This window comes from Artemia franciscana, chromosome 12, assembly GCF_032884065.1.
Source record: "Artemia franciscana chromosome 12, ASM3288406v1, whole genome shotgun sequence".
NCBI classification, from domain to species: Eukaryota; Metazoa; Arthropoda; class Branchiopoda; order Anostraca; family Artemiidae; genus Artemia; species Artemia franciscana.
The window spans coordinates 32738237-32754732 of NC_088874.1; the positions used below are offsets into that span (position 1 = coordinate 32738237).

At 38.0% G+C, this 16496-nt stretch overlaps 1 protein-coding gene across 4 annotated transcripts in view; it reads right to left on the bottom strand.

Annotated features, from left to right (window-relative positions):
* The window catches only part of LOC136034008 (uncharacterized), a 71875-nt gene that overhangs the window by 18539 nt on the left and 36840 nt on the right, over positions 1-16496 (bottom strand). For all 4 annotated transcript variants that reach the window (XM_065715056.1, XM_065715053.1, XM_065715055.1 and 1 more), the window contains exons 7-8: positions 11892-12334; positions 2723-2898 (exon numbers count right to left, since the gene is read on the bottom strand). In XM_065715056.1, the coding sequence (XP_065571128.1) occupies positions 2723-2898; positions 11892-12334 (619 nt within the window). The remainder of the gene's footprint in view (positions 1-2722; positions 2899-11891; positions 12335-16496) is intronic.

The window sequence follows — 16496 nt, forward strand, 5'->3', positions numbered from 1 at the left end:
CATTTAATTAACTTCAAGAAATATAATGAAATAGCGAATACGTGCACAGGAATTTTGAAAATTCAAGCCATTTTCCAAATTTATTTGCCCCCAAGAACCTATTCAGAGTTAAGCAAACATCACAGAAAAAAAAAAACAAGAAAAATATATTATCTTCTTCAGGCGCTCCACAAAAGACTTGAAGTTTAAAATTTAAAATCATAAAGTTCAGGGGGCTCTGGAATTGACCTTACACTACATGCCAGCTTAGATCATGCAGTACTAAAATAATCACCATTTGTAGATATAATAAATCATAATTATTTTACGGTTTGAAATATTTTCCTCGTTAACTTCAAGACAATCCATACTAATGCCTGAATATTGGTTTGGTCGAATCTTTTGATTAATAAGGTTCCATGTCTTTCTTATGTCAGATTTAGATTAGTCGAACTTATCTTGACAATATGTTTAGCAAACCTTATAATAGAATGCAATTTATTTCTACATGAACGGTAATCTTGAAACAAATCCTCTGTTGTAACTGATAAACATTTTTTTACTTTTCATTTTTAACCCTAACTGACGAAACAATCCCATCAGAAATCCATGGGTAAAATTTCAGTAAATAATTCTTATGCACAACTCGACACGAAGCGGCCATTTTTTTAATACCGGCATTTAGCTTACAAAACACAAAAATGCTTCATTTACATTATCTGATCCAAAAACAGAAAACCAATCATGATCATGAATGAGCTTACGTAAAGACTGAGAATTAATCACTTCTATCTGCGAATCGTTACTTCTTAATGAAGGCTTTTGCCGATTAGGAGAATTTTGGACAACATCAAAAAGAGTATAAACTGGGAAGTGGTCAGAAATATCAGAAAATATCGCAATCTTTACTGCTCTCGATGAATGAGCAGAGAAAAATATATTGTCTAGCAGCGTCGCAGTGGCTGTTGTAACTCTAGTAGGCAGATAAATTCTAGGTAAAAAGCCTGATGAAAGCACATTTTGAAGAAATTCTCTGTTAACATTAGATTCCAAAGTCAAAATTGAAATCACTCACCATAAGCACAATTTTTTTTTTACATTCTGTCAACTTAATAAGTACTTGTTCAAAAACATCAAAAAATCTCGCTGGAATACTAGAAGGTGGTCTATAAAAAGAACATATAATAAAAGGTTAGCATCCAAATGGAGTAAAGTCACGAAGTAAGCTCTCATATACACTTTCATCCAAAATAGAAATATAGCTCATCACGATAGAAGACCAACTATTTCGAACATAACTTGCTAAGCAAGCTTTCGCACTGATTTTCCTATTGCAGAAAAACACTACATGTTAGAGATATCCAGTTTTTGGTATTAAAATTCTTTTCTTCAATTAAGATCTGCACCAGACACTATTATAAGGGTACGAAGAGGAGTTAAGCAAGGCGGTGTTCTTTCCCCTACGCTTTTTAAGATTTGTATTTCTATTGTGCTGGCTAAGATTTCAGGTACATATCGTTCTAGTCTTGCGGATGTTTCTTATCTTGTGTATGCTGACGACTTGCTTCTGATTAGCCGTTCCAAAAAGGGTCTTTCCCAAATGGTCTCTATAGTTTCTGATACTTTCTCTGATATTGACCTTTCACTTAATATAGATAAATTTGAGTTTGTTTCCTATGACTGTACTGCTGCTACTCCCCTTCACTGCAATAACTTCACTATCCCTCTTTGTATTCCCTCTTGTGTTCACTATCCCTCTTTTAGTAATTACTTCACTATCCCTCTTTTTGATTGTATTCGTTGGCTTGGTATCTCTATTACTAACGATTTTTCGAGCTTACGTCAGCGTATCGTTTGTGATATAAGCAAAAAGATTCAGATTGGCTATGCAAAGATTGATGCAAAACAGAGGGAAGTATAATAGAAGTGCGCTGGCCAAACTTCATTCTACTTTCTGTGAGCATTCTGTCCTTTATGCTTCAGGTCTTCTCCCCTTCTTAATAATGGTAGTTTAAAAAGAATTCGGATAAATTATTTGAAATTTTGCAAATTTCTTCTGTATCTTCCACCTTGGACAAAAAGAAACGGACTCTTGTTAGAAAATTTACAGTTCCTGATATAACTTTAAAGTTGGAGATTCTTCACAGAAAATTCTCCAGTACAGTTTCTGCGCGCCTATCCCCTCACCACCGTCTTATCCGTTTTTTTCGTTGATTTTGTGTGTGTATTTGTTTTTCTCTTTGTGTGTTTTTTTTTAATATTTATTCTTACTCCACCATATTTACTTTATGTATCCTGTGGGTGAAAAATAACTTAAACTAAAAAAGAAATGTTTCACTGGTCTACACAAATTACTTCTAGGCAATGTAGAAGAGAAAGAAAAACGTAAACAACCTTTCTGCAACTCAGATTTAAAGTAGAAAATGAACAATTAAAAGTGATAATATTTTTTAAATACTGATTTAATCAATTAACAATAAATGAAACAAAAACTAACATAAACCAATTACTTATTATATAGTTAATTTGATTATTAATTGCTTTAACTAATAATTAAAGGATTATATATAGTTAATGGGGTTAGTATATAAATTAATAATTAAACCAACAGTAATTAAAAATAATCAAACTTTAGTTAATCCTCTTATTTTAATGAATTATTGAAAATTAATTAATAATCAAATAATGATTTATAGAAATAATTGAGAAAAATAAAAATTAATTAGAAGCATTAAAATCTTACTTTTCAGAGAGGAGCCTCCTCCAATCAGACTTCCATGGGCAGGAGGATAGCTGGCAGAATAGGAAGCAGGTGATGGTTGTATAGCGTTGGGTTTGCTCACAGACCTAAAGGATGATGTCTCCGGAATAGGTGGACGTGGTACTGTTGAAACTTGTGGACTAGATGAATTTGATAATCTGGAATATTAGACAGAAGTGGTCAAGATTTGACAAACACGAAAAAATTTTATCAGTCCAAATATTAGAAAGTAATAGTCAGGATTTGACAAACACGAAAAAAGAGAAGGTAACTTAAACAGCCATATTTCAAGAGACGTTTTTTCTTCATATAATATAGGCCATAATTGAGCATAAAATTTAATGGGCATAACTGGGCACATGGCACTGGGCAAGATTGCGTCATCTATTTTTTCTTTCTCCTAGGGGAGGAACTATCCATGATAGCTCTACTCCTATGGGAAGGATGTCTCCAATATAGGTTGGAGCATGTTTAAGAGCTTAATTAGGGATTAATATCTTTCGTTTATTCCGTATGGTCATTAAGACAAGAATTATCTTTAACTCATGTTATGTACCAAAATGAAGTTACATATCCAAATTTTAACAGTATTTTTCTCCTTTCATTCAAATTCTTGAGCAAGAAACTGTCCCCTCAAATTGCTTTAACATCTAATTTTTAGTCAGTGTAAAACTTTGAAAATTTAAAAACATCAATGATTTTGGGCTAAACTATAGAATGAAAAAAAAAGTCAGGCTCGATCCCCCCCTCTTTCCTATATGCTTGCTTATATTCTTTGTTGTCAGCTAAGCTAAAAATTTCAAAATTTATAATGTCAAATATTTCAAAAATTTCAAAAGTTCTTCTTCTTTTTAGTCAATTGACGGCAAAGTTTTGAAATTACTCCAATTACAAAAACAACTTTATAAACGAAAATAACAAATACTAGAACCAAATTTCCATTAACCAACCAAAACATTAACCTGGAGGTGAATGGAGTTCGTCCGGAATGAGGCAGACTCTGTCTGCTGACCACGTGCCTCTGGATATGGGGTTTCTCCCCTAACTAAACACTCCCATCAGGACGGCCGCAACCTCATGTGGCGGGTGGAGCCCACCCCGGGAATCTCAGTACCTAGGTTTAACCTAGCTCTAATCAGATTCCAGGCCTAGGGTCGGTTGGGCTAGCGACCCTCCACCCGAAAATTAAGTGCTACGAAAAGTGACAATATAGCCTCGGACCCGGATTCCCTTTTTAGATCTCGACCATCGCGCGTCAATGGACATGCTGACGACGTCAGAAAGACTGACAGACTAAACCTTATGGACGGAAGGGGGCTACGAATAGCCACCTGGAATGTCTTGACTTTGAATGAACCTGCGTCAAAGAACCTACTCTCTGAAGAACTTCGCAAGAATAAAGTGTCAATTGCAGGTCTTAAAGAAACACGTCTTACCGGAAGCGGAGAAGAGCGAATAGGTAACAGTGACTCATTGCTCTGGTCTGGAGGAAACTCGAGAAGGAATGGTGTTGGCCTTGCACTAAATAGCCTTACAAGAAAGGCCTTACTTTTACACGAAGCTGTATCGGACATATTAATGAAGGCCCGCTTTGGACACAAGCATGAGAAGATGACTGTCATCATATGCTATGCCCCGACCAACGATTCTGATGATGCAACTAAAGAGGATTTCTACTCTGCTTTGTCCAGATGCCTTGCAACAGTACCCCCCCCCCATGATATAACTGTTCTCCTTGGCGACTTTAATGCGACAGTGCGCGATGATATGGGTTTATGGCGTGGCACAGTTGGTCCTGTATCCCCCGACCCACTTAACGACAATGGGCTCCGCTTACTTGAACTGTGCCGATCTCACGACCTCTACATTGCAAACACCTACTTCCAACGCAAAATTATTCATCACTACACGTGGTATAGTAATGACGGTCGTACAAAGAAGATGATTGACTACGTCATTATTTCCAAACGCTGGAGATCATTGATGAAGAACTGCAGAACTTACAGATCAGCAGAGCTTGGAAACGCAGACCATAGGCGTGTGTGCGCCGATCTTCGGCTTCGCCTCCATGCACAACGATCGAAAAGAAAACCCGTCGCTGCAGATATTGGGAAACTAAAGGAACCAGATACTTGCCAAAAGTACAGTATCGAGATATTGAATCGCTTCGAGGCCCTTGGCTCACTTAATAGCAGCGAAGATCTCTGGAAGCATTTTAAATTGCAGACAGTGAAGCAGCACAACTAGTGCTTGGCAAGAGGAGTTATCCAAAGAAATCGTGGCTAACTAATGAAACACTGCAAGTCATAGAGCAAAGACGGAAGGCAAGACTTCTTGGGGACATGACCACATATCAGAGGCTCAATGGAGTGCGGAACAGACTCATTCACCGGGGTAGAACCCAGTTTATTGCAAGGAAAGCCGATGAAATTGAGCTAGCTGCAAAAAAGAAAGACATGGGCAGCCTATTCAAGCATCTCCGAGACCTCACTGAAAATAAAACTCCCACCTTGGGTCCCGTCCTGTCCAGGGATGGTGCACTTCTCTCTGACGAAGGTTCTTGTCTTGAGCGGTGGAAGGACCACTTCTGTTCGCTCCTCAACAATACTGGTCCGTCTGCGCCTCCTAATGATAGTCCCAGCCAACCTTGCAGTCAAAGACCTGGAACAGATGTTCCTCCAGATGAGCCTTTCAGCCCCTCAGAAATTAGACATGCAGTAAAAAGACTCAAGAATAATAAAGCTGCGGGTATCTGTGGCTTAAACTCAGAGCTGCTAAAATATGGAGGTCCTGCAATGCTCCTGTTTCTACACACCCTGTTCTCTACAATCTGGCAAACAGAGATAATTCCTGAGGATTGGCGGAAGGGTGTCATCATCCCCTTATGGAAGAGAAAAGGCTGGAGAAGCGACTGCTCCAACTACCGGGGAATAACCCTACTGTCAGTCCCTGGCAAACTGTTTTCAATGGTCCTGTTGGATCGATGTCGGAGCATCATTCGAAAAATCCGGCGATCGGAGCAAGCTGGTTTTATGTCGGATCGTTCAACCATCGAGCAGATTTTCACGATTCGACAAATAGTAGAGAAGACCACAGAGTTCCGACAGAAAGCATTTATTGCCTTCGTTGACTTCCGTGCTGCATTTGACTCAGTCGATCGAAAAGCTCTTTGGCGGATCCTAGAGTTGACTGGCCTACCCGAGAAATATTGCAGACTTCTCAAGGCGCTGCACCATGGGACGGAGAGCTGTGTACAAGTAAATGGTCGGCGCAGCCCGTTCTTTCAAATCACGACAGGGGTGCGCCAAGGATGTGCAGTGGCCCCAGAGCTCTTCAATGTCATCATAGATTACGTTATGACAAAAACCACTTCACGTCTCAGCTTTGGGCTCAAATTCGGAGATGATACCATCACAGATGTCGATTTTGCCGATGACTTGGCCATTTTTGGCGGACTCCATGGAGCAGCTGCTGGAAGCGCTCCGAATTCTGCGAGAAGAGGCTGCCAAAGTAGGACTGCATATAAACTGGAACAAAACTAAAATTATGGCCATAGACCCGTCTTCTCCTGCTGTTAACTCTCCAGTTAGCCTGGACAGCACCACTAGCATCGAGGTTGTTAAAGACTTCACCTACCTGGGCTCCGTAATTTCTTCAAATGGCTCACTTCGCCCCGAGCTGCAGGCAAGATTATCTAAAGCGTCTTCTGTCATGGGTAGACTGAATCGTCACCTCTGGCGAAAATCAAATATCAGTCGCACAACGAAACTGCGGATCTTCAACGCTCTAGTCGGTTCTGTGATGCTTTACGGAGCTGAGACATGGCAAGCATCAGCTGCAACCCTCAAGAAAATAGACGTATTTCATGCAAAGAGCCTGAGGAGGATTGAAGGCCAACGATGGTCTGACTTCGTCAGCAATGAAAAGCTTCTGCAGCTCACAAAGCAGTCTTGGTTTTCGACTCAAGCAGCCGAGCGAACCTTACGATGGTTCGGGCATCTGCTTCGAATGCCACCACATCTACCCGCAAAGATGATCTATGACTTCGACCCTATCAAAGTTGGTTGGAAGCGACCTCGAGGCCGACCGAAGAAACGTTGGTCCGACAGCCTGTCCGAGTTCTTGGCGATGGCAAACATCAGACAGGGCGAAGAGCTAATACTCGCCATGGACCGAAGTGGGTGGAGGAGGCAGACGTCACTCTCTACGCCGAGCAGTGCCCGGCAGGAGACTTAAGTCAAAGTAAGTCGACCAAAACGAACACTTAAGCGGGAAGAAACACACTGATTACGATTAAAAACCTTTTACTACAAACGCGAACACCTAATAGAGTAGGTTATTGGATTTAACCAGAACTCGGTGAAGAGGCAGCATTGATTTCAAGGGGGAATCTGCCAAACTTTGTGGGAAGTAAGACTTAATGCATATTCGTGTCATCTAGGTGTCCTGTCACAACTCGACACCTAAACAGGGAGGTGGAAGAAATTCCTGGATTCTTGTCATCAAGACATCTACTAGACAGGGTTATCAGATGGCAAAAAAACTTATTAAGAACTAAAAACCCAAGTTAAATCTTTTGGGAATAAGAATCGGACCGAACTTCTCTCTGTGGGAGGAAAAAGGGGTATCCGCAACTTCTTGCCACCAGATATTTAAGAAAAGGATTGGTCAGATTCACCTTACCGGATCAGTGTCTAACCTTGATCATGTCCTTGTATCTAGTAGTATTTTTAGTAGCTCATTAACAGTAGATGTGCTTCGTGAATTTTTTGTTTCTAACCATTTACCGCTATCGTTCCGAACCAGTGCACCATTTTATCGAATGCGCGCAAATCGACCTTTAAAATGGAGAACTATAATTGAATGGAGTAAAACCGATTTGGCTCAGTATCAGTACTGGCTTGATAATCTACTTTCGAAGATAAAAATAGCTTTTGACTTGCTCTAAACATCAGTACCTATTCCCACGTCTGAAATTCGTCTAAAACTAAATATGTACTCGTCACTTATTTTGCATGCGCTACTACAAGCGGAATCGCACTTTGTCCCTTGATCCAGAGTCCGTGCTGGGTCACAAGTTAAGGGCTGTTCCGGGAACCCATCCCCTGTTGAAGCCTGCCTGAAGGTCAAATTTTGGCTAGGCATATGGATAGAATGCGGGAGACCCAAGAACGGCATAGTGAACCAAATACGGATTTCCACAAAGCGCCGTTTTCCCAAAGAATTGCAAAAACATAGAGCCGCTATTCGTTCTGATTTTTCGGAAAATATAATGAGTAATCCGACACTTTTGCGGAAAAGTTTGACCCGCAACCGGAGTGAAAGAAACGCTCCGTCAGCTCATATCTCTGCTAAGGCCTGGCAACAGCATTTTTTGAAAGAGTTTTCAGAACCTGATTCCAAAGTAGAATATCCCCTTAAATGTGATCTCAATCTAAGAATTTCCGCGCAAAAAATTAAGAAACCTTTTTCGAGGGGTACAGATTTTGTCACCTAGATCTCATGTTCCAAATGGTGTTCACAACTGGAATAGTTCCGACCTCGTTCTCTTCTGGTCGTCTTACTCCTGTTCCAAAAAAGAATAAATCGCTGAATGAGTATTCTTCACATCGCCCTATTACAGTTGCTACTACTTTCTGCAAGATTTTTGAAAAACTCGTAATGCCAGAACTTACAGATAAATGCTACATGCCGCCATATCAGTTTGGCTTCAAAAAAGCCTAGGGTGTGCCCATGCGCTTACTGCACTATCGTCAACACTTATAGATGTTGATAAGTCTGGTGATTCGCTCGTCCTAGGGAGTCATAATGTAAGCCATTCTTCCGACTCTCTGATTCACTCACAAATTCTCCTTGTGCTATATAAGCGTGGAGTTGACACGTCTGCCATTCGTGCTTTGTATGATATGTATAACCATCTTGCTGTTGTAATCAGGCTACCTGATGGGACCATAACACGTTTCGTTATTCCAGTCCGTCGAGGCGTCAGACAGGGTGCCCTTACCTCTCCAGTTGACTTCAGTAACTGTATCCTGAACGCCCAATCCAGCGCAGTTCCTTCGTGTATTTTAAAAGGGATTGATGTGTTACTTATCGCTTATCCAGATGATATTTTTAACCCCAGTCGAACAGTACAGTCGTTCGAAAGAAATTTTGCCATTTTAAGTAAAGAATATGCTAAGATTAAACTTACATTCAATAGAGAAAAATCGGACGTGGTTCTGTTCAACTGGCGTGAAACTCGAGCAGGATTTACTATTAATCTCGACGGCGCGTCAGTTTCCCAAAAATCACAAATGAAATATTTAGGGCTTCCTATCGGTGACACTCTTAAAGCAACTAGAAGGCTCTTGATCCTTCATTTCTAATGTCGAACAGCAACTGCATACGGAAGCTTGGTAGCAAACAAACTTCGACTAAACCGCAAACTGCTAGGGAAACATTACAATGCTTCTGCACTCCCAAATTTCCTATACCTTGCACCTTTTGGCGTAGGTTTACGATAACCGAGACGAAGGAGCTTCGGCGAATCTATTTCCGGTATGCCAAATACCTGCTTGTCCTTCCACCATGGTCAAGCAACTCCTGTGTCATTCAAAGATACGGCATCATAGACCCAAATGCTTCTATCAGAAAAAGCGTAGAAGCTTATAATAGTAGAATTGGTCGGCACCCATGGAGCGCTGTTTTGATTCAATGAATGTTTTGCTTTTGTATGTTTTAATTGTTTTTAAGTAAGGTGAAGTGTTGTTTAGTTTTTTAGGTCATTTTCGTTTTCCTCTTTTCTTTTATTCATATTATGCTCCGTTTTTCATGTGTATTATAACGGGTTATAAATAAATTCAATTCAATACATGTGCTATTTCAGCTTTATTTCAATCAACAGCCAATATGACCTCTACGTGAGAGGAAGGTGGACCCTGAATTCTTGTTCTCAAAAAGTCTTTTAATATATGTCATCAGGACTCAACCCAACCGCAGAGAATAAGAGATAGCACATTAATTGTGCCTTTGAGAAGCCAGGGCCTGTTCTATAACGTCATAATGAAAAACCTCTATATAAGTCAGGATGAAAAGATCTCGTTTCTTGTCATTCCGACCCAACAACAGGTATAACAAACGACAATATTTTATACATATTTTTTTTAATGTACTAGAATCATGGCTAAGCAGAAAAATTATTTCCTTCTTATTTGTATTTTGGATGAATTTTGTGTCAAATGCAGGATTTGTTGGACTCATGGTGTACTGTAAGTGAACTCAGCTTTATACGAATCATCATGACAGGATATTTTACCTGAAGTTTCGCAATACTGACGATTATTCCTTTATGAGCAGGTGTTGATTGAAGACAATCATAACATGTTTTATTAATAAACAGTCTTACCATTAACAAAAAAATGGTGCACGAACAAGAAAAAATTGATAGCAAGAACACAATTTAAGCACAAACACATTTGTTTCAAAAGCGTGGCCTACTCTTGATCTGGTGGCTCCAGTTTTTCTTGTAATTCTGTATTACCCAATGGCAGTACTAGGCTAGACAAGGGGGAGGACAACTGCCCCTCTCCCCCGTTTTCCTGACATTAAATACTTTTTATTTAATATTCTTACACTCCCGTGACATACCTCACACCCCTTAAGGTTATAAGGCCTAAAACCGGTACTGGTATTGCCTCATCCAGAGGTGGATCTGAGTACTCAGAGGCAGCTGAAGGTATCACCCGAGGCTCTGAGCGCTCAGACTATATAGTGATCTCCAAAAGAAGGTCCACCTGCCCCCAATGTAGAAACAACTGAAAAAGGTGTATAGGTGTATTTTATCCCTTTCTGGCTATGCATTCTAAAAGTTTGACCTATGATATATTTTTACAATCAAACTCTAATTTAAGGCTTGACTTGACCGTCCCCAAAGTTCAGATATCACAATGTACACTTTCCTTTGGCTTGTATAACCAGACTCAAAATTATAAGCATAGAGCAATACTGTAAACTTGCTTAATAACTAGAATAGGCATTGTGAAATTTGGTGATTAATCAAAGCAAAAAAATCAATAGTGCGTACAAGACACGCCATCTAGAAAAGTCTTCAAGGCCACAGTCAAAACCGACAAAAAATTCATTGCATATTTTGCAATAAAAAAAAGATAAAAATCCTTTTTTAAAAAGCCCGAAAGCTTTTTTTCCAATTTGCATCTAGTCTATTAATAGCTTAATTTTTCTAACCTTCTGGGAGAAATCAGAAACTTGATTTTTTTTTTCATATATTCCTCATAATTTAGAAAAAATAACCATTATTTTACCAAAATTAATCTATACAAAGAAGGGATCAATTCATCTCCGAAGTCACAATTTTAGCGTTTGTCTTCATGACACAAAAGCCAAACTTGTCGAAACTCTGATTAGCTTGAAATAAAAAGATGCACCACCATAGATGTATTAATTTATAATATAATAATAATAATAATATACTCAATTAAATAATAGTATACTTAATATAATAATAATTTAATAATAATTAATTTATAATAGACTACAGACAATATCGCCAGCTCTTTGTGATATTTCTCTGATGTCACCTAAAAAGACAAAGCCGGTAATTTTCTTCCCTGCTACCAGGTAAAACGGCAATTTCCCATTACCATTCATTGTTGTCATTGTTGTCAGCTGCTACCATTGTTACCATGTAACCAGTGTTATCAGCTTTTCACCTGCTCACGTATTGGAAATTTTTTTTCTATATTATTTTTGTAGTTCATAATATATTACTACTATTTCTAATTTTTTTTATATTTTATAGTGGGAGGACTCAACTGCATCAAGGTTCAGGCCTCAGAGGCCCATTGTCTCCACACATCAGGCGGTCGAGCTTCCAGAGTCACGCCACTGACCTTCACCCCAAGCCAGGACCTTTTAGCAGCACCAGGACTTGAACCCGTATCCCGAAGGACATGGGATTGTAAGTACAGTGTACCATCCACTTATTATTCCTATAGTATCTATTCAGGCAATTAATAAATGGATGACTCATATCCATGGAAGAAAGAAATATACAAAGCTTCATCAAAATGGGGGTGCACAGATCCCATTTTTTTTCTAATCTTAAAAAATAATTCCGTATTTTTACATTAATGAATGAAAACATAAATACCTGACGCTTGCTGAACTTTGTTGCTGTTGTTTCGATCTTGGTGATGGCGAAGGTTGTTTCAACCTAACTTCCTCTTTTCTCTGAGTATCTGAGCCCACATCCGGTCGACAGCTCGAACTGTCACTAGGCTGGCCAGACATAGGCGGAGTCGGGTAAGGACTTGGCTTTGGGCTGGTGATCGGACGAAAAAAGTGACTGGAATCAAATGGCTTCGACATAGATGGCACCGTAACTACCGTTGATTGTGCTTGAGCAAGAGACGAATACTGATGGGAAGAGAATGAATGAGCTGCAGGGACAGAGTAACCATTGGCGATCCGTGAGAGATCTTCAGGTTGAGAAACAGAGGCACAGCTACCAACTAATTTATTCATACTGAATGGATGGGATAGTTGCTGCATTGATGAGACTGGAGGTTGACTTGAAGGCTTAGGAGGGTAAAACTGTAAATAAATAGTTATTCAGCAATATTTAGCTTTTAGGTTGCTGCCCATAAGTGCCGCAGGCAAGAGGGTAATTTTGCAGCTACCAAAGGAGAGCATATAGCTAAAACCTTAAACAAACATCATTAGACTGACTCTAATGAAACTGAAGAACAATATACTGTAAAGTGCACAAACTGGATATTTCAAACAATTTACAATTTCCCGATAACAAAAAATACCATTTAATTTTTTTGTTCCCATGCAGTAGATATCATGAACTAGCCTGCAATCCCCCCTCCAAACAAAATTAAAAAAATAAGATCTCATATGGCACTTGTGACGAGGCAAGAAGAGCTAAGAGCCAAGAGATCTTATGGTATGAGCTCTAGCAAAATTCTATGAATCAATAGATTGATTTAAAAGGAAAATAAGAGGCTTAATGCCGGTCAGGATTTAAAACAAGAGCTCTGAGTCACGATGTCCTTCTAAATATCAAAATTCATTAAGATCCGATCACCCACTCGTATGTTCTAAATACCTATTTTTTTTTTAATTTGTCCTCTCCCTTTAGCCCCCTAGATGGTCGAATCTGGGAAAACGACTTTATCAAGTCAATTTGTGCAGCTCCCTGACAAGCCTACCCATTTTCATCGTCCTAGCACTTCCAGAAGCACCAAACTCGCCAAATCACTGAACACCTCCCCCCAACTCAACCAAAGAGAGCGAATCCAGTACAGTTCCGTCAATCACATATCAAGGACATTTGATTATTCTATCCACCAAGCTTCATCCTGATTCCTCCACTCCAAGTGTTTTCCAAGATTTCCCCTTCCAACTCCCCCCAACGCCAAAAGATCTGGTCGGGATTTGAAATAAGAGCTCTGAGACATGAATTCTTTCTAAATATCAAATTTCATTAAGATCCGATCACCTATTCGTAAAATAAAAATACCCCAATTTTCACGTTTCCCAAGAATTCCGGTTTCCCCCTCCAACTCCCCCCCCCAAAGTAACAGGATCTGGTCGGATTTAAAATTAGAGCTTTAAAGCGCAAGACCCTTCTAAATATCAAGTTTTAGGTTTCCCCCTCCCAACTCCCCCCCCCCCAATGTCACCAGATCTGTTTGGGATTTAAAATAAGAGCTCTGAGATACGATATCCTTCTAAATATCAAATTTCATCGAGATCCGATCACCCGTTCGTAAGTTAACAATACTTAAATTTTTCTATTTTTTCCGAATTAACGGGCCCCCCACTCCCCCCCCAGATGGTCAAATATAAATATAAAAATACTCCGAATATTTCGCCCCCACGTCCGGGAGTCTTTCTCAACGGAAAAAAAAATAAAAAAATTACAAATCAACAATTTAAGACTTTTTTAAGACATCATAAAAAAATACCACGACAAACAAAAGACAATGAAAAAAATATAAACAATAAAATAAATAAGAACAACTCATTGAATAATAAATTTGATTTACAATTCATAACTTCGTTTCATTAACCTGTAAGATTTTGATTGGATTTGGGGTTGGGTGACCTGCTTTCGTTTTGTTGCAAGTGTTTATAATTTTCATTTTAATAGATTCCCATTTATACACCGAATGTGACAGAGGAAAGTTTCATTATATACAGTTGATTTAGTTTTATTCTAAATTTATTACCGTCAGTGCAGGAGTTATGTTTTATAATGTGAGTTGTTCTTATTTATTTTATTGTTTATTTTTTTTGTGGTGTTTTATTCGTCGTGGTATTTTTTTTATGATGTCTTAAAAAAGTATTAAATTGTCGGTTTGTGATTTTTTTTTTTCCGTTGAGAAAGGCTCACGGACGTGGGACCAAAATATTCGGAGTATTTTTATTTTTTTAGTTAAAGTGTAGTTTATATATTTTATTTTTGTTCACTGCTTTATAAAAATTAAACCTGTTTTTTCTTTACGCAATTTTTCGTTAAGTATTTTTTAAAATTTTATCGTTTTTCCAGAAGAAGGGACGGATTAGTACCAACCTCATCTAATTTCGTATCCTTTTTCAAATCAGATTCCGGTATTTGATTGGAATTTCTTTTTGGGCCAATTTAAATTTTATTATTTCGGGTCAATGTGATGTTTTAGCACATTATTAAGATTATAAAATTAACATTTAAAGTCAAATTGTCAATAAAATACACAAGTTAGAATCCAATCATGAGTTTTGCAATTTAATTGTAAATAGAAAAGTCATGCCACGTGACATATATGTCAGTTCTGGTGTGTAATAGACCATTGAGAAACACTTAAGCATGAATGTGGGCAGAGAATGGAGGTTTTAAACTTTGGGTAGGGTTTTTTCCTGAGGGGAATTTAACGTCAAATTACATTGGTATCGTATCGGTACAATACCGATATATCGGTATTGATATAGGACCTGAAAAATCTATATTGGTCGGACTTTAGACTTAAAAACTCAAAGTCAACTAGTCTACTTAAACTGTCAGGGTTTTTACAAGCTAGCTTAGACCAGATATACAAAAAGTTCTAAAGTTGCCACTAGCAGAACTTCAAAAACAAAATTACAAAATTTCAAAAGCTGCTGAAACTTTAGCAGCATAAACTATGCTTTGAACAAAAAGTATTTTGATATGTAAGATTTGCAGAACATTTTTTGGATATGTAAGATTTGCTGAAACTTTTTTGAAAAAGTTTGCTGAAAAAGTATTTTGATATGTAAGATTTGCTGAAACTTTAGCAGCATAAACTATGCTTTGAACAAAAAGTATTTTGATATGTAAGATTTTCAGAACAGTATTTTGAAAAAGTATTTTGATATGTAAGATTTCCTGAAACTTTTTTGAAAAAGTTTGCTGAAAAAGTATTTTGATATGTAAGATTTACTGAAACTTTAGCAGCATAAACTATGCTTTGAACAAAAAGTATTTTGATATGTAAGATTTGCAGAACAGTATTTTGAAAAAGTATTTTGATATGTAAGATTTCCTGAAACTTTTTTGAAAAAGTTTGCTGAAAAAGTATTTTGATATGTAAGATTTGCTGAAACTTTAGCAGCATAAACTATGCTTTGAACAAAAAGTATTTTGATATGTAAGATTTGCAGAACAGTATTTTGAAAAAGTATTTTGATATGTAAGATTTCCTGAAACTTTTTTGAAAAATTTTGCTGAAAAAGTATTTTGATATGTAAGATTTACTGAAACTTTAGCAGCATAAACTATGCTTTGAACAAAAAGTATTTTGATATGTAAGATTTTCAGAACAGTATTTTGAAAAAGTATTTTGATATGTAAGATTTCCTGAAACTTTTTTGAAAAAGTTTGCTGAAAAAGTATTTTGATATGTAAGATTTACTGAAACTTTAGCAGCATAAACTATGCTTTGAACAAAAAGTATTTTGATATGTAAGATTTTCAGAACAGTATTTTGAAAAAGCATTTTGATATGTAAGATTTGCTGAACAGTATTTTGAAAAAGCATTTTGATATGTAAGATTTGCTGAAACTTCAGCAGCATAAACTATACTACTACTACTACTAATAACTCACTGCAGCACCAAGCCGCCTGAGGCCAACACAGCTACGCACGCTCCTCCTCCAACCTAATCTATTTAAAGCCTCCCTCTTTACACCCTCCCAGGAAGTTCCCATTTCCTTTAAATCCTTATTTATGACATCCTCCCAACCCAGACAAGGACGACCTGCTTTCCGTGTAGCCCCAGACGGTTGGCCAAAAAGGACAATCTTCGGTAATCTGTCATCCTTCATCCGTAGAACGTGGCCTAGCCATCTCAACCTTTCTTTCATTATAGCCCCAGAAAGCGGGATTGAACCACACTTTTCGTACAACCTACTGTTTGAAATACGGTCAGTCAGCCGGGTACCCAGAACAATCCGTAGGCAATTTCTCTGGAAAACATCTAGTAAATTTTCATCTGCTTTTCGGAGTGTCCATGCTTCAGAGCCATATTTGACCACTGTCATCACTGTAGCTTCCAATATTCTAATCTTGGTTTGTAGGCTTATCTTTCTATTCTTCCAAACTTTTTTTAACTGTGAAAAAACACCCTGAGCTTTAGCTATTCTACTTTTAACATCTTCACTGCTCTGCTTTGAACAAAAATTATTTTGATATGTAAGATTTGCAGAACAGTATTTTGAAAAAGTATTTTGATATGTAAGATTTCCTGA